At 42.2% G+C, this 18,859-nt stretch overlaps 1 protein-coding gene across 2 annotated transcripts in view; it reads right to left on the bottom strand.

Annotated features, from left to right (window-relative positions):
* Positions 1–18,859, bottom strand: part of LOC115091193 (phosphatidylinositol 4,5-bisphosphate 3-kinase catalytic subunit gamma isoform-like) — a 52,280-nt gene that overhangs the window by 26,042 nt on the left and 7,379 nt on the right. Inside the window, exons 2-4 of one of the 2 annotated variants that reach the window (XM_029601219.1) lie at positions 16,855–18,808; positions 15,497–15,562; positions 14,628–14,853 (exon numbers count right to left, since the gene is read on the bottom strand). In XM_029601219.1, coding sequence (XP_029457079.1) covers positions 14,628–14,853; positions 15,497–15,562; positions 16,855–18,808 — 2,246 coding nt within the window. The remainder of the gene's footprint in view (positions 1–14,627; positions 14,854–15,496; positions 15,563–16,854; positions 18,809–18,859) is intronic. The other variant, XM_029601220.1, reaches the window with a different exon arrangement.

The raw sequence follows: 18,859 nt of genomic DNA, 5'->3' as shown, positions 1-18,859 counted from the left end.
CATGGTTTAATGGAACACAGTCAACATGGATTTACCCAAGGGAAGTCTTGCCTCACAAATTGCTTCATTTTTTTGAAGGGGTTAATAAACATGTGGATAAAGGTGAACCGGTAGATGTAGTGTATTTGGATTTTCAGAAGGCGTTTGACAAAGTCCCTCATGAGAGGCTTCTGAGAAAACTAAAAAGCAATGGGATAGGAGGCGATGTCCTTTCGTGGATTACAAACTGGTTAAAAGACAGGAAATAGAGAGAGTAGGATTAAATGGTCAATTTTCTCAGTGGAAAAGGGTAAGCAGTGGAGTGCCTCAGGGATCTGTACTTGGACTGGTGCTTTTCTATATATATATATATATATATATATATTGATCCTTTCCAGATCATTTATATATATATATAAATGATCTGGAAAGGAATGTGACAAGTGAGGTTATCAAATTTGCAGATGATACAAAATTATTCAGAGTAGTTAAATCACAAGCAGATTGTGATAAATTGCAGGAAGACCTTGTGAGACTGGAAAATTGGGCATCCAAATGGCAGATGAAATTTAATGTGGTCAAGTGCAAGGTGTTGCACATAGAGAAAAATAACCCTTGCTGTAATTATATGATGTTAGGTTCCATATTAGGAGCTACCACCCAGGAAAAAGATCTAGGCATCATAGTGGATAATACTTTATAATCATCGGCTCAGTGTGCTAAAGCAAACAAAATGTTAGGAATTATTAGGAAGGGAATGATTAATAAAATGGAAAATGTCATAATGCCTCTATATCGCTCCATGGTGAGACCGCACCTTGAATTCTGTGTACAATTCTGGTCGCCGCATCTCAAAAAAAGATATAGTTGCAATAGAGAAGGTACAGAGAAGGGCAACCAAAATAATAAAGGGTATGGAACAGCTCCCCTATGAGGAAAGGCTGAAAAGGTTAGGGCTGTTCAGCTGGAGAAGAGACGGCTGAGGGGGCAAATGATAGAGATCTTTAAGATCATGAGAGGTTTTGAACGAGTAGATGTGAATTGGTTATTTATACTTTCAAATAATAGGACTAGAGGGCATTCCATGAAGTTAGCAAGTAGCACATTTAAGACTAATCGGAGAAAATTCTTTTTCACTCAACGCACAATAAAGCTCTGGAATTTGTTGCCAGAGGATGTGGTTAGTGCAGATAGTGTAGCTGGGTTCAAAAAAGGTTTGGATAAGTTCTTGGAGAAGTCCATTAACGGCTATTAATCAAGTTTACTTAGGGAATAGCTACTGTTATTAATTGCATCAGTAGAATGGGATCTTCTTAGTGTTTGGGTAATTGTCAGGTTCTTGTGGCCTGGTTTGGCCTCTGTTGGAAACAGGATGCTGAGCTTGATGGACCCTTGGTCTGACCCAGCATGGCAATTTCTTATGTTCTTATGTTCTATAAGCGTTAGGGTCATTAAACAAGATGATTAAATAAAGTATTTACAACTGTTCAATTCACTTTTTGATGGTACAAGTGCTTTTAAATCAATTTGTGACTTCTCACAGTCTTACTTAAGTTTAATGTAGTCTTTAAGTTGATGATATTGTTGCGTCCATCAGTCACAGACAGCTGCGACTGCTCTGCCTCACCTCTTTTTTGCCTTTCTCCTCCTCCATGGGTAAAGATGGTTGTCTCAGGTGCCGAGTGCCGAAACCCTCGGCATCTCCAACTCAGCATGGGTGTCCCCATCCGCCATGCTCCTTCCCGTGGCCTCCTAGGGTGCGCACGTGCACGCTACCTATGCTTATCTACACATCATGGCAGGAATGTCAGGGATGTCCCCACCGCATGATGTCAATACCTCCGGGTATTTAAGTCTCCACTCTGCTCCTAACGAACGAGTTAGCAAGGACTTCGGTTTAAGCTACTCTGACCGCTTCTAAGCTGCACGCTTAGACTCCTCGCTACCCTCCGGGGTATCTAGCTCCTGAAGAAGCTCTGGGCACCCGCTCCTCGGGGGCCTCTCGCTTGCAACGACCCTTCGATGTTTCTCCTACTAATTAGACAACTGCTCCTCGGGGGTCTCTCTTCTCTTTACAGGAATCTGCGCTTCCGGGTACTCTCTCCTCGAGGGCCTATCCAGCACAGAGTATCCATATCACGGACCTCGGGTCCCACCTTCACCATCTACCAGGAGGATTCCTGCATTACTCTTCAGTGAGTACCTATATGATCCAGCTCTCCATTTCCACCCAGCAGGTTTGGCTTATCCCGCTCTGCAGAACACTACCAACCTTGTACATCTGGGTGAGACTACTTCATCTGAGGCTGTCTGAGCGTATTGACACCTTACTGAACTTCAGTGCCATCTTTTCCTCCACTATTAACAACTCTCTACAGCAGTACAATAAAGCTTTCCATCTTCAGTGTCTGCTCTCTGAATCTAGCCTATAGCTGTGGTTCCCCACGGGGCCCCTCCCCGTGGGAGGAGTCATCACCACTGCGACTAAGAGTCCACACTATGCCTCAAACCCAACAGATATCTTCCCTCCCATAGGTACAGGGAAAGTTGATTACTTCCCTTCCAATGCAGGTGAAATATCGAAGATGGAATTCATGTTACACAATCTACCTCCTCTATGCTGTCTTATCACACTCCTTAATCTCCTCACAGTATCTGAATGGCACCAGTCCTTCTCCTCTTCACTTTAAAATCAAGATGATACCTCTTCTCCAAGTCTCCAGTAGGCCTTTTTGTAGGTCCAAGTCCCAACTTCAGACTGGCAGCCCTGGTTCTGCCTTGGAGGAAGAAGGTCTCATGATTGGAAAGCTGGTGCAGAAGGAAAGGATCCTATAGCAAGGACCTGCTCTCCAGGTGGTGTATTGTCCTCTCGCACAGAGGATGTGTCTCCAAGGCCTACTGCCCAGGAGGGAAGAGTTAGGTCGGCCGTCATAGTTGGTGATTCAAATATTAGGAATGTAGACTGCCGGGTGGCTGGTGGGTGTGAGGATCACCTGGTAACATGCCTACCTGGTGCGAAGGTGGCGGACCTCACGCATCACCTAGATAGGATTTTTGACAGTGCTGGGGAGGAGCCGGCTGTCGTGGTACATGTGGGCACCAACGACATAGGAAAATGTGGGAGGGAGGTTCTGGAAGCCAAATTTAGGCTCTTAGGTAGAAAGCTTAAATCCAGAACCTTCAGGGTGGCATGGTCCCCAGAGGCAGGCAGAGCTCTGGAGTCTCAATGAGTGGATGAGACGATGGTGCAAGGAAGAGGGATTCAGTTTTGTAAGAAACTGGGGAACTTTTTGGGGAAGGGGGAGACTTTTCTGAAGGGATGGGCTCCACCTTAACCAGGGTGGAACCAAGCTGCTAGCGCTAACCTTTAAAAGGAGATAGAGCAGCTTTTAAACTAGAACAAAGGGGAAAGCCTACAGTCACTCAGCAGCGCATGGTTTGGAGGGAGGTATCTTCAAAGGATACTAATGACGCATTAGAATTAGGGCATCCCAACAGTGAGGTTCCATTAATAAGAAAAGTAATCGAAGTGCCTCTAATTAAAAACTCACCTGAGCTAAAAGATTCCAATTTATCCCTATCAATTAAAAAGCAGAATGAAAATACAAACAAAAAACACACTTTGAAATGTTTGTATGCTAATGCCAGAAGTCTAAGAAGTAAGATGGGAGAATTAGAATGTATAGCAGTGAATGATGACATAGACTTAATTGGCATTTCAGAGATATGGTAGAAAGGGGACAGTGTTATACCGGGGTACAAGTTATATCGCAATGACAGAGAGGAGCATCTGGGAGGCAGGGTGGCGCTTTATGTCTGGGATGGCATAGAGTCCAACAGGATAAAGATCCTGCCTGAGACTAAATGCATAATCAAATCTTTATGGGTAGAAATCCCTTGTGTGTTGGGGAAGAGTATAGTGATAGGAGTATACTGGCCAAGATGGTAAGACAGACAGTGAAATGCTAATAGAAATTAGGGAAGCTAACCAAATTGGTAGTGCAGTAATAATGGGCGATTTCAATTACCCCAATATTGACTGGGTAAATGTAACATCGGGACATGCTAGAGAGATAAAGTTCCTGGATGGAATAAATGACAGTTTTATGGAGCAATTGGTTCAGGAATCGAAGAGAGAGGGAGCAATTTTAGATCTAATTCTCAGTGGAGCACAGGATTTGGTGAGAGAGGTAATTGGTGGTAGGGCCGCTTGACAATAGTGATCATAATATGATCAAATTTGAATTAATGACCGGAAGGGAGACAATATGCAAACCCTCGGCTCTATTGCTAAACTTTCAAAAGGGAAATTTTGATAAAATGAGAAAAATAGTTAGAAAAAACTGAAAGGAACAGCTACAAAGGTAAAAAGTGTGTAAGAGGCATGGACATTGTTAAAAAAATACCATCCTAGAAGCACAGTCCAGATGTATTCCACACATTAAAAAAGGTAGAAGGAAGGCAAAACGATTACCGGCATGGTTAAAAGGAGAGGTGAAAGAGGCTATTTTAACCAAAAGATCTTCATTCAAAAATTGGAAGAAGGATTCAACAGAAGAAAATAGGATAAAGCATACGTGTTGGCAAGTTAAATGTAAGACATTGATAAGACAGGCTAAGAGAGAATTTGAAAAGAAGTTGGCCGTAGAGGCAAAAACTCAAAGTAAAAACTTTAAAAAATATATCCGAAGCAGGAAGTCTGTGAGGGACTGTTGGATGATCGAGGGGTTAAAGGGGCACTTAGAGAAGATAAGGCCATCGTGAAAGATTAAATGATTTCTTTGCTTCACTGTTTACTGAAAAGGATGTTGGGGAGATACCTGTTCCGGAGAAGGTTTTCATGGGTAATGATTCAGATGGACTGAACCAAATCACGGTAAACCTAGATGTGGTAGGCCTGATTGACAAACTGAAGAGTAGTAAATCACCTGGACTGGATGGTATACACCCCAGGGTTCTGAAGGAACTAAAAAATGGAATTTCAGATCTATTAGTAAAAATGTGTAACCTATCATTAAAATCATCCATTGTACATGAAGACAGGAGGGTGGCTAATGTAAACCCAATATTTAAAAAGGGCTCCAGGGGCGATCCGGCAAACTACAGACCAGTTAGCCTGACTTCAGTGCCAGGAAAAATAGTGGAAATTGTTCTAAAGATCAAAATCACAGAACATATAGAAAGACATGGTTTAATGGAACAAAGTCAGCATGGCTTTACCCAAGGCAAGTCTTGCCTCAGAAATCTGCTTCACTTTTTTGAAGGGGTTAATAAACATGTAGATAAAGGTGAACCAGTAGATGTAGTGTATTTGGATTTTCAGAAGGATTTGACAAAGTCCCTCATGAGAGGCTTCTAGGAAAAGTAAAAAGTCATGGGATAGGTGGAGATGTCCTTTCGTGGATTGCAAACTGGTTAAAAGACAGGAAACAGAGAGTAGGATTAAATGGTCAATTTTCTCAGTGGAGGTGGTGAGCAGTGGAGTGTCTCAGGGATCTGTACTGGGACTTGTGCTTTTCAATATATTTATAAATGATCTGGAAAGGAATACGACCAGTGAGGTAATCAAATTTGCAGATTATACAAAATTATTCAGAGTAGTTAAATCACAAGCAGATTGTGATGAATTGCTGGAGGACCTTGTGAGACTGGAAAATTGGGAATTCAAATGGCAGATGAAATTTATTGTGGACAAGGGCAAGGTGATGCATAATGGGAAAAATAACCCATGCTGTAGTTACACAATGTTAGGTTCCATATTAGGAGCTACTACCCAGGAAAAAGATCTAGGTATCATAGTGGATAATACTTTAAAATCATCGGCTCAGTGTGCTGCAGCAGTCAAAAAAGCAAACAGAATGTTAGGAATTATTAGGAAGGGAATGGTTAATAAAACGGAAAATATCATAATGCCTCTATCGCTCCATGGTGAGACCGCACCTTGAATACCGTGTACAATTCTGGTCGCCACATCGCAAAAAAGATATAGTACAGAGAAGGGCAACCAAAATGATAAAGGAGATGGAACAGCTCCCCTATGAGGAAAGGCTGAAGAGGTTAGGGCTGTTCAGCTTGGAGAAAAGACAGCTGAGGGGGGATATGATAGAGGTCTTTAAGATCATGAGATTGCATGAGAGGTCTTGAATGAGCAGATGTGAATCGGCTATTTATACTTTTAGATAATAGAAGGATTAGGGGGCATTCCGTGAACTTAGCAAGTAGCACATTTAAAACTAATCGTAGAAAATTATTTTTCACTTAACACACAATTAAGCTCTGGAATTTGTTGCCAGAGGATGTGGTTAGTGCAGTTAGTGTAGCTGGGTTTAAAAAAGGTTTGGATAAGTTCTTGGAGAAGTCCATTAACTGTTATTAATCAAGTTTACTTAGGGAATAGCCACTGCTCTCAATTGCATCAGTAGCATGGTATCTTCTTGGAGTCTGAGTAATTGCCAGGTTCTTGTGGCCTGGTTTGGCTTCTGTTGGAAACAGGATTCTGGGCTTGATGGACCCTTGGTCTGACCCAGCATGGCAATTTCTTATGCTCTTATGTAAATAAAACGGAAAATGTCATAATGCTTCTGTATTGCTCCATGGTTATGTGTACAATTCTGGTAGCTGCATATTAAAAAATATATAGTTGCGATGGAAAAGGTACAGAGAAGGGCGACCAAAATGATAAAGGGGATGGAACAGCTCCCCTATGAGGAAAGACTAAAGAGTTTAGGACTGTTCAGCTTGGAGAAGAGACGGCTGAAGGGGGATATGATAGAGGTGTTTAAAATCATGGAAGGTCTAGAACAGGTAAATGTGAATCAATTATTTACTCTTTTGGATAATAGAAGGACTAGGGGGCACTCCATGAAGTTAGCATGTAGCACATTTAAACTAATCAGAGAAAGTTCTTTTTCATTCAACGCACAATTAAACTCTGGAATTTGTTGCCAGAGGATGTGGTTAGTGCAGTTAGTGTAGCTGGGTTTAAAAAAGGTTTGGATAAGTTCTTGGAGGAAAAGTCCATTACCTGCTATTAATCAAGTTGACTTAGAAAAATGTCACTGCTATTACTAGCATCAGTAGCATGGAATATATTTAGTTTTTGGGTACTTGCCAGGTACCTGTAGCCTGGATTGGCCACTGTTGGAAAAAGGATGCTGGGCTTGATGGACCCTTGATCTGACCCAGTATGGCATGTCCTTATGTTCCTTTCTCCTCATCAGGATGGCTGTAAGTCATCATTCTCCTTAGATTCTGATGATCTTATATTCCTCTTACATGAAGGGAATCTCTCTCATTTGATAGTAGAGCAGAAAATAAATTAACTTAATTGAGTCCCTAGTTAATGGGTACTCACAAATCAAATAATCAACTGAAGACTAGGGAAAAAGGATAGGGAGGGTAGAAAGTAACTCCCATCCAAATAAAAGTTTCAAGGAAGGATTAATTCAATATTGAAAATCAGTGGACAGCCAAGACATGCTGCCTGTACAAAAGAAAATAAGGAATCCATACCCTAAATTGGTGGTCTGGTTTTATATACCAGAGAAACTTACTAATTACCAGCTTCCAGGTGGGGTGTCTATACCCCCACAAGATTATAATTACATCTCAGAATGCACTAAAAGTGCATTCTGACTAATTCCTAGTAGGGAGCTGACAGAATCTTTATATTTAGACATTTTATATACCGTCATTCCATATCAAGATCACAACGGTTTACAAAATTAACATTCATATTATAAATCAACAAGTGGTTACTGTTTAAGGGGGTAGTAATCATAGACAAGGATTAACATAAATCAAATTGGATAAATGTTCAAATACAGGTTAACTAAAGTTCTAAGACATAGGCGATAACAGTTTACACGTGATAGTCAGTACATTGTATTGAGATTCTTACAGTTGCTTGTTAATTTAATCCTAATACCTCAATTAATTTCTCTTGCCCTTCCTGTTAATGTAGTTCTCTGCGTTCTGATGTTTTTAAAGTTAGGTTATTAGCATTTTTGAATAGTCATGTATTTAGCTCACGATTGAATCTCTCTCTCTTTGGTATCAAGCTTAACTTCCCCATTTGATCCCGCCAAGGAAAATACTCGGTCTCATATTTGCGTCAGATGAGTACTTCATATTGTTGGGACAGTCAATAGACCTTTATTTTGCGATCTTCGTGTTCGCTGAGGTATGTATGGTTGTAAAGTCATGCCTAACAGACTCGTGTTACTGGAGTGAATGATGTTGAATATTAACGTTAATACTTTATAATGGATTCAGGATTGTACTGGCAGTCAGTGCAGTGAAATCAGTAAGGGTGTGATGTGATCAAATTTCCTTGTTCCTAATAAAAGTCTTGCTGAGGCATTTTGTAGTAATTGTAATGGTTTTAAGAGACAAGCAGGAAGACCGAGTAATAGAAAGTTACTTTAGTTTAGGTCTGAGAGAAGAAGGGTTTGCCGTGCAGTGCAGAAGTCCTCAAAAGTTAATAAAGGTTTAAGCAAATGTAATAAACATAACTTGGCATAGCCTGCATTGATTAATTTTTGATGTGCTTTTTTGTCAGATGGGAGAACAGGTATGGAATTGGAGTTTTCAGTCTATTGATTTTATCTAATAAAGATGTTGCATATTCATTGCATTTGTCCTTTGAGAAGTTATTGTTTCTCAAGATGGAGAATGACTGGTCTTTGATTAGATTTTTAACAACCTCAAAGAGCAGTTTAGAATTAAATAATACCCCATGAATCTGTTTAGCATAGTAGTCTTTTTTTTGCTTTACTAGTTTGTGCATGGTATTTTGTTAGGAGAGATGTATATTTTCCTAAGAAGTCTGTAGATGGGCGTTTCTGCCATTGCTTTTCAAATTTTCTGAGGGTCTGTTTTGTGCGTCTTAAATCATCATTGTACCAGGGCTTCATATGTTTAGAGGTATTCCTTTCTTTATTAATAATTTTCATCTGGACAGGACTTGGGTTTTCGGCTATGTGATTGAGAATCAAATGTTGAAGTGGCATTGGCTTGCTTTAATTTAGGAAGTTTATTTTCCAGTGATTCTGGAAGTACCTCAGAGTCTATCTTTTTCCCGAAGGTGAAAATTTGGTTATTTATACTTTTATGAGTTGGATTGAGGAAGATTATTTCAGCTTTTATTAATTGGTAATTAGACCAGGGTAATACTGTATGGGAAGTATTGATTAGACAGTTCCTGGTATTGGCGTATGTTCCTGGTCTAGAGTATGTCCTGCTTTGTGTGTAGCATTTGAAACAAATTGGGACTATCCTAAAGCCTCCATTGTCTCTAAAAACATTTCACAGGCTATTGTTCTAGATATTTTATCTACATGCAGATTAAAGACTTCTACAATTAAGACAGAGTCTGGTGATGGAAATATCTTAGCGAATAATTCAGTCATTGGCAAGCAATATTTTTATAGTATTCCAGGGGGACAATAGACCAGACGTATGTTTAACTGTGGTGATTTTACAATTCCCACCTCATAGGGAAGGTTAATTTCTGCTTTGTAAGGTATTAGCTTAAGTTTGTTTGGTTTGTTTTTTTTAACAGATTATTAATAAGCCCCCACCTTTTCATTTGGGTCTAGGAAAATGAAATACATCATATTTAGGATGTGAAATTTGGTTTAAGAGCACATTATCTTTTCATTCAGCCATGTTTCAGAGATGCAAAAGATGGTGGGGTTTAAATCCTCTAGCAAGTCATTAATCAGAGGGATTTTATTTATTTATTTCTCATTTCTTATATACCGCACATCAGATACCAGACCTGGCCAGAGCAGTTCACAATTAAAACACAGATTAAAATACAATCAATGTAAACATAAACAGATAAAAAACACAGTAAAAATGTCTTAATACCATGCCCGCCCTGAAGTAAATACTATCAGCATAATCTATGTGCCCAGGCTATGATGGAAAAAGCCAAGCCCTTACCTTTTTTCCAAAACTAAGATAATTCTGCTCCGCTCTCACCTCCAGGAGAGCCAAATTCCATAACTCTTGGCCACTAACTGAGGACATCCCTTTCCTATTTAATACCTTAAGAATATCTTGTCTAGATGGAACTAACACCAAGGCGGCTGATTTTGACCTTAGATTACAAGCAGGGACACAACTCTTGCTCTTTTCTTGTAAATAATCCACGCCCCCTCCATTTAACGCTTTGTACATCAAGGTCATTAATTTGAAATTAGTCCTCTCTACAATATGTAACCAATGAAGAGGTCTTAGTAAAGGTGGGAAACCAAAAATCAAATGCGTGGCCATGTTTTGTAGCTCATGTAAACGTTGCAACCTTTTTTTAGGAGACCAACTAATACTACATTACAGTAGCCTAGTACTGGACAAACTAACGCCTGTACTACCAAACTTAAAAACAGGTACCTCTAAAAAAAAAAACAAAAAACTTGGAGTCTCCTCAATTGTCTAAGTCGAAACCATACTCTGAACCACTGAGGAAATATAAAAATCCATAGTCAGGGCCTCATCATTAACCACCCTTACTATTGTTCTATGTAAGGGCCATGCCCAACAGTTCTTAGTTGTATGTAAACCGATACGATGTTCAAACGGCTATCGGTATAGAAGAAACTCCAAATAAAATAAAAATACCCCCAAATTCCTCACTTTCTGATTTTTTGCAATAGTCATGTCTTCCATCAAATTCATTAATTCCTTAGGGATCCCCTCCTTCCCTATACACATCCATTCTGTTATGTCAACATTCACTAAGAGCTTCTGAAAAATCAAACCACTTCAGAATCTTTTTTAACCCTCCATTAATTCTGATCAGTGACTCTGACAATTCCTCTTCCATGGGATGCAATAACTGCACATCAGCATAAATAAACCTTTTAAATCCCTTGTCTCAAATAAGTGAGTCTAATGGCTATAGAAAGAGATTAGACAATAGAGGCAATAAAGGGGATCCCTGTGGACTCCCACAATCTAATCTAAATGCTTTTGATGCAACCCTTTCACATGTACCAGATGATCAACCCATCAAAAATGAAGCTAACCAATCGCTAACCTTACCACCAAAGCCTAGAGGTAGTTCCATCAGCAGGCCATGGTCTACCAGGTCGAAAGTACTTGACAAATCCAGCAATATCATAACCACTGCCACTCTCCTTTCCCTATTCTTCAATACCTCATCCTGAATAGATGCTTTCACAGATTCTGTGCTTTAAACCTTTCTAAACCCAGACTGACACCTATCCAACCCCCTCACCTCTTCCAAATGATTAGACAACTGTGAGCACACAACCTTCTCTAATACCTTAGCCAAAAAAGGACAGTTAGAGATGGGGGCGATAACTAGCACAACTAGCCATATCTAACGAAACCCATTTTAAAATGGAAGTCACTACAGACTGTTTCAAAATCTGTGGCAGATTGTCCTCCTTCAAAGATGCATTAACCAGCAACTGTAATTGAAGTAACAAGTTATCTGGCTGTCATGGTTCTTCTGGTCCATACACGCCCAACTGCGCCGTTTCCAAGGTCCAGCCCCTGAGAGAGCTTTCCTGGTCCCATGAGATACAACCACCCGCTGGCAGTCTCTCAAACAATATCCTTAAGTAGGTACATCCATATAGTAAAACAATCTTTAGCTCCTGGCTCACCTTCCTGGAAGTCACGCCAGCCATCCATCTTCCATCTAAGCAGGGGCACCAAAGTTCCAGTCTTGCAGAGCAACAGGTAGCATGGTCCTTCTCCTTCAGTCTCTGGCAGGAGACTGAAACTGCTGGGTTAGGGAGTCTCTTTTATACTCTGTAACTCCTCCTCCTCTGCCAGCTGATTGGCTCTGGGGAAGTCCCACCCTTAACCTCCCACACCTGTGTTTGTCTCTATGGTTACAGGGGAAACCACCAGTGCATATCCTTGACTCTGTGTCACCTGGGTTTTCTTCCCCCTCCTTCTGGGACTTTGGTTCCAGGGAGTTTTTGTTCCTGGCTTTATTCTACCTTCCAGGACTGGCATAGTGACCCTGTCACACTGGCAAAGACCTAGTCAAAAATGAAGGACAACGATCCAACTCACATGTGCTAACTCTACAGCTACGCAACACATTCTGCAGTTCAAGGATACCTACCCCCTGCTAAATTTAATCATATCCCTTCTATCGCTTTTGACAGAGCCTGAACGTTTAATAGAAGCAGAGTAAACATTAAGCACGAGGAGATAGTACAAGAGATGTTAATTATCATGGGGAAGACCACTATATAGTCCCTATCCTAGGTTGGGTTCAATGGGGCAGATCTGATCCATTATAGTATCAGTGGTGACCGTGAAGAAGCACCCAGGCAGTCTCCCATTCTGTCTAACACACACACACACACAGATAAAATCCAGGAAGGATCCTATTCTCTCTCTCTCACACACAAATATACACTACCCAGGCAGCCTAACATACCCAACCAAATCCTAAGCAGGCTCCCATTCACACACACCCTACCACCCAAATCCCAGGCAGGCTTCCATTTACACCCACCCATCCTCCACCCACCCCAAATCCCAGACAGGCTCCCATTCACACCCACCCATCCACCCAAATCCCAGGCAGGCTCCCGTTCAGACCTTCAGACCCAAATCCCAGCCCATTGATACCCATCCATCCACTCAAATCACAGGCAGGTTCCTATTCACATCCACCCACTCAACCAACCAAATCCCAGTGAAGCACCCATTTGCAGGCTCCCATTCACACCCATCCATCTACTCAAATCCCAGGAATGTTCCCATGCACACATACACTCACCCATCACAGGCAGGCTCCTATTCACACACACACATAAACACACACACACCCACATCCCAGGCAGGCTCCTAAGTACATACAAACATATCCCAGACAGCTCCCACACTCACATACAACCCAAGCAAGCTCCAATTCTCTCTCTCTCACACACACACACACACAACTCAGGCAGGCTCCCATTCTATCTCTTTCACACATACAACCCAGCAGGCTCCCATTCTCTCTAAATCACCACAGACATACACAACCCAGGCAGGCTCCCATTCACATCCACCCACATATATCCATCCACCCAAATCCCAGGCAACTCCCTTTCACACACACCCACCCACCCAAATCCTAGGCAGACTTCCATTCACACCCATTCACCTACTTAAATCCCAGAAAGGCTCCCATGCACACACACTCGCCCATCGCAGGCAGACTTCTATTCACACACACACATATACATATTTCAGGCAGGCTCCCAAGCACACATACACACACACACACAAACACACACACACACATATTTCAGGCAGGCTCCCAAGCACACACACACATCCCAGGCAGGTTCTCATGCACACACACCCATCTATCCATCTGTCTATCCCAGACAGGCTCCCATGAATACATACATGTAACCTAGCTAGGCAGGATCCACAGAGCTTCTTACTCCTCCTCTGCTGTTGCTACTGCCACTTGGTGCCTCCTTTGTTGGGTGAAGAAAGCAGGAGTTTCTCTACAGCTGTAGTGTTGCGTCCGTCAGTGCTAGAGGATTTTGCCCCATGTTTTCACCTTGCTGCCGCTGGAAGCTCTCTATCTGCCCTTTGGGGTATTGCTAACCTGGGTATCTACTCCTCGGGGGCTCTCTGCTTTATTTCAGGTGCCTTACAGGGAGCAGGTACTCGCTCCTCGAGGGCCTGCTCTCCCTGCCTCGGTGCCGCTACCAACTTCTTCAACCTGGTGGAATCGCATACCTACAGCTACCATCTTGTGAGTAATCTAACTCGCAGTCTATCTCATCCACAGTACTGCCATGCTGGGACATCCACATCGGAATCCCCCTTTACCAACGGGGTGAGAAGGGTCCCCTCTGCCGAGGGTCCTGAGACTGCTACATCCAGACTACCTCACTACTGCCACCTCTGGTGGCACACTACAAGCTGTACAATAAAAGAACTAAACTCTGTGTTTGTGCGTCCGCGTTTAGCCCAGTACTGCGGCGCCTCACGGGGGGCATGGTCATCAGCCTCAGTACACAGGAATCCACCCAAACACTGCTCAACCATAACATGTAGCCTGTAGGTGCCTGTTTTGTGACTCCTCCATGCTGGTCCCATGGTATTCAACATTCACAGTGCTAGCAAGTCCTATACTCATCTTGTGCATTGTGAGATGAGCATAGAGGAAGTGTTAACACTGTAGGTGTTGAGTACCGTGGGGCTGGCACACAAGGAGCTGCAGAACGGACTCTCTCTCTTCTGCTCCCAGGTCATATGTTTGTGCTGAGTCATGGTGTGTGGCCTGTCCTTACTTCTATGGCTGGTGGGATGGGGTCCATCAGCGGTCGCATGATTCTCTCACTTCTTCCACTGCCTTTGGGATGGGGGTGTACTGATGGCTGCACGGGCCTTTCATTTCTTCTGCTGCCAGAGAGATCGGATCCACTGGTAGCAGCATAGGCCTCTCCCTGCTCCCTTCTTCAGTTCCACCATTGACACTGTGCCCCTGGGTGTGCTGCCCTGTGCAATTGCACAGTTTGCACACTCAGTGGCACCAGTCTGCATGTTTTGCTGTCTGCTCAAGGTTAGTTAAGTATTCATTCCCTGGAGTCAATTCTATGTTGAACACCATAGTCTATCTACTCTGCAGTACCTCAAACATAACTCACCATTGCTTGGTAGGTCACCCTTCTCAGGTAGGCATTTTTTGATATCGGTGGCCACCTTGCTGAGTTTTTCCACCAGCTGTATTTGCTTTTGAAACTCCTGCAACACAGAGTGCTCACAGCCCCTCAGGTAAGCCTCCAGGATCACAGCAAAGCGATCTTGATAGTATGGAGATCCACTAATTTCACTTCGTAGGTACCAGAAGAAAAAGTGGCCAATTTGCTTACTCTGAAAAAACAAAGTAGAAAGATTAAGGGAACATAGTGACATAGTAGATCAGGTCAGTTATGGTAGTTTTCCACAAGTAGATTCTGTTAAGCCTCATGACTCACATGATTAGTACTTGCTGATATATACTAAAACTTCTTATAGCACTTGGGCAGCATTCAGGTGTATACCACCGCAGATAACATCTACAGCAAGATTTGCTTAAGGGCTTCCAAGAATTTTAACAGCTCACACAGTGCTAGGCATAGAGATCTGGGTCCCTCGAAAAACTAAATTGACAGCTTAGACCCCATGGCTCTCAATCTCCTCAGTCATTAATTAATGACTTTCAATAATTCAGGGGGGTTATTCTGAAATTTTAGGGGGTGAGGTGCAATGATGTGGTTAAGAGAGTGACAATCTTTCCATAAGGTGTCAACTTCACAATGAGAGAAAGTGAAGGGGAGCTGCATGAAAGCCCCCCTCCTGCCCTTAAAATCAGTGTTTGAACTCAGTTGAAATGTAATTATCAGGCAAACCCAGTGCTAGAATTATCTCCTTGTGTGGTGCTATTAGTTTTGTTTCCCATTCCTACTACAGTATTTGCCTTCTCCTTTGCAAACTCTTAAGGATAAGTACGGTTTACTGTGCCAGTATGACTCACCCTCAATGCTCGATGAATAAGAAATCTTGCCAAGGCACTGTCGTGATAGGCCTCGAATTTTAGAGCCTAAAATGATTAACACACAGAGTTACTGACATTTAAAATCTTGTTTCCCCAGAGATCTCCTTTTAATGAAGATATGTAAAGGGCCATTTTCAAACCGTCTGCAAAGTCCACCGGTACTTTTTACGTGTGCTCTTTGCATCAGTTTTCTAAAGGAAAAGAACCCAGAACTAATGGAGCCTACCTTCCAGGTTGCACATCCATGGATTCCTCCTCCTCCCTCCCCACCCCTATCAGGATCCTCCTGGAGCCCCCTGACATGTCCTGAAAATGTTGGGGCAGGGATGGGAGTGGGGGGTGGGTCAGGGCCACACAGAGAGAAAGACATGTCTTTTCAGAAAATGGGCTAAAACTAACAAAGTCTTATAATATATATCTTATTAGTGTCATAAGCAGGAGACAAACTTCAAACCCCTCTCATTACACGGAGGGAGGAATGAATAAAGGCTCATCTTCCTCTATAACTTTCATAGCCTTAAAAAAATGCCTTTTTTTTTTTTTCTTAAGTGCTTATTTTCATGTTAGTTTTAAGTATTAGTCAAACTGATTGACAGTTTTAATTACCTAGGGACACATGCAAATTTTTATTTTTTGTGATATCTTGTTGCCATTTTGACTCGGTGTGAATATACCATATTTTGAAGCAGGCTGCATTGCAGTTATCTGTAAAATTATGCATAAATATATTGAGAGACAGCTAACTCAGCTGTGCAGAAATATATATTTACACATTCCTAATTTCCCTGTTTTCAAAAGACTTTTGCCATTGGCTCAGAATGTGAGAAATCCCTGTGAAACTACAGCCTCCTTTGGTCAAACCTGGTCAGGATATCAGTTATATTTTTTTTAACCCAGCAGTTTCCTCCTGCTTCTTTGGGTTTCCAGCTCAATCACAGCCAGAGCTAGGATATGGCACCAGGAGCCTTCATTCACAACTAGCCGTAGATTTATTCTACTATTTTATATCTCCTCTCATTCCTCCCAACACACCCAGTCATTGCAGCAATGGTCCTCGGCTGGGGGCCATGCACCCGGTCTCCTTCAGGAACTCTGCAATCATGGGCCCTGAATCTGGCATCTAGGTGTCACCCTTAAGCAATGACCATGACTCCCTGCTACCAGAATGCTGCCTCCACAGCACTACCAGCTGACCCAGAGGAGCAGTAGACCTGACTCAGGGATCAAATTGAGGACCTGAGCATAGCAGAAGCCATAGGGATGGTCTGTTTTCATGGGTTTTATGAGCTTATATTGTTGTGGTGGGTGTGTTAAAGTATCAAAAGAGGCTTGGTCACCTGCACCATCTGTAATAAATATCTCAGCAATTCATCATTGGCCAGCTCCTTGAGACGATTCACAGATTTCTTCCTGACATTCTTGTCAGCAAAGTTAATGCTCAGCAACTCCAGAGCAATTGCAATGTCCAAGTTTTCAGGATTCCAATGGTCAAGCAGCCAATGGATGTCCTGGACAGCCTCCAGATCTCCCCACTGTACCTTGCTTAGAAATGTGGGGAGATTATTACCATATTTAGCGCATTCTTCTTTAAACCTTTTCAGGAGATCCGACTCTGTGATAGTGATGGGATTTTGAAAGAAAAATTCTTGATCCCTACTGTGCGATGTTGCACAGCACCTACTTGGACTGACGCAGCTCGGCTGAGCTGTCCTACTATGAGGGATGACCACTGGATAATTGTATGTATCTAGGATAATGTTTATAGCCATTGTGTCTTCCACATTGTGGTTGGTTTTAGAGGTCAACCGATCTGCTTCAAAGGTGAACAGGTCTTCCTCCTTTTCTGGATAAGGCCACATATAAAGCACATGCTCTCCTTGCTGAAGGAGGGACCTGTGGTCTATTAAGAGAAGATTGACAAAGTACAGAAATGTTGCTTTTCCCCTTTGCTTATCTTCCTTGGTTTTCTGGAGTGGATTTGTGCGCCCCCTGAGTAAGGTTTCAGTAGTTTTTCCATATACACAGAGATTCAGTTTTGCTCCAACTGGGAGATTCTTAACTAAAATGTCAAACTCCAGCCAGGTGTTCCACAGAACTTCACCTTGAAAAGACTTGGGGTCAGTCATAACTGAAGACAAAATTTTCCTTCCATGAAGAATACTAGCTTCAACATAAACAGACTTGGGAAATTTATCTGGCAGGTTTGGAATATCTATACCAACTATTTTGACTCTAAATTTTCTGGCACAGTCCCATAGAGACAAGACTAAAATCTGGCTAATATCTTTATCTTCCAGTTGCAGCTCTTCATGGGTACCACTGAGTCCTGTTAGCTCATCAATCAGTGGCCAGTCTTCAAAGGTAGCATTATCATCTTCAGTAAATGGAATTGGGACCAGAGACAACTGGATTTCCTGTCTAGCTTTCAGGCAGTGTCTTATCCACAAGAAATCTATGAGCGGCTTGTTGCCAACAATATATTCTTCTCGGTTACAAACCTTTAATACTAAATTATCCTTAGGGTGATTGACAGCTAGACCTAATTTATGAATACAGCTCTGAATAATTGTCTTGGGGAGATCATTTATGTTTACTATTATTTTGTAAGTAACTTTCAAGTGATAAATGGTCAACAATTGTTTTTCAGTAGTCAAAGCCCTGAGGTCTGCAGAAAGTGGAACACTGGCAACCCAAGGTTCCATGTGGTAAGAAAGAGGGTCTCTTTCCCTCAGTTCCATCTGCCTTGGGCGTGCAAGGAGTCTACGGGCAAATGCAAGCTCGTCATGGAAGTGGGTTCCACTAAGTACACCAAGGTCATATCCAATCAGCTCATTTAATAAATTCTGAAACTTATCACCATCCACAGAATCATATGACCTGTTTCTTAGATAAACGTGACCCTTTTGTACGCCCATCTTGCTCCAGTACCTAACAGCATCCAAAGTTTGGAGGATTTGCTGGTCATCGTATATTTCATACCAGTCTGTCCCTTTCTTGTAGAGCAGCTGGTAGGACTCTGGGTCTGTTAGCTCATATTCTTGATACCGGGCACTCTGCTTATTTGCTGTTAACACAATGTGTAGCCTCAGATTCCTAACTGTGGAGTGGGTGGAAATTTCCACAGTGATTTCCTCCAGGCAGTCCTCGTTGATCTTCCTTGTGGGTAGAGTTACTGTAAGTGACAAGATGTTTTGCCCGCTGAGAGCTCTGGGAAAAGCTGAGTTTGGAGAACTGCTTCCTTGCTGTTTATCCAAAGGTTGGCGCTTAGCCTCTGTAAGCACATATTCCATCCTGTGAAGAAAGAGAACCCTAAGAAACATCAGTGACCAATAAGCCATAGTG

The sequence above is a fragment of the Rhinatrema bivittatum genome, chromosome 4, assembly GCF_901001135.1.
Source record: "Rhinatrema bivittatum chromosome 4, aRhiBiv1.1, whole genome shotgun sequence".
NCBI lineage: Eukaryota > Metazoa > Chordata > Amphibia > Gymnophiona > Rhinatrematidae > Rhinatrema > Rhinatrema bivittatum.
The sequence above is the reverse complement of the archived record's forward strand: the minus strand, read 5'-3'. Positions and strand labels throughout refer to the sequence as shown.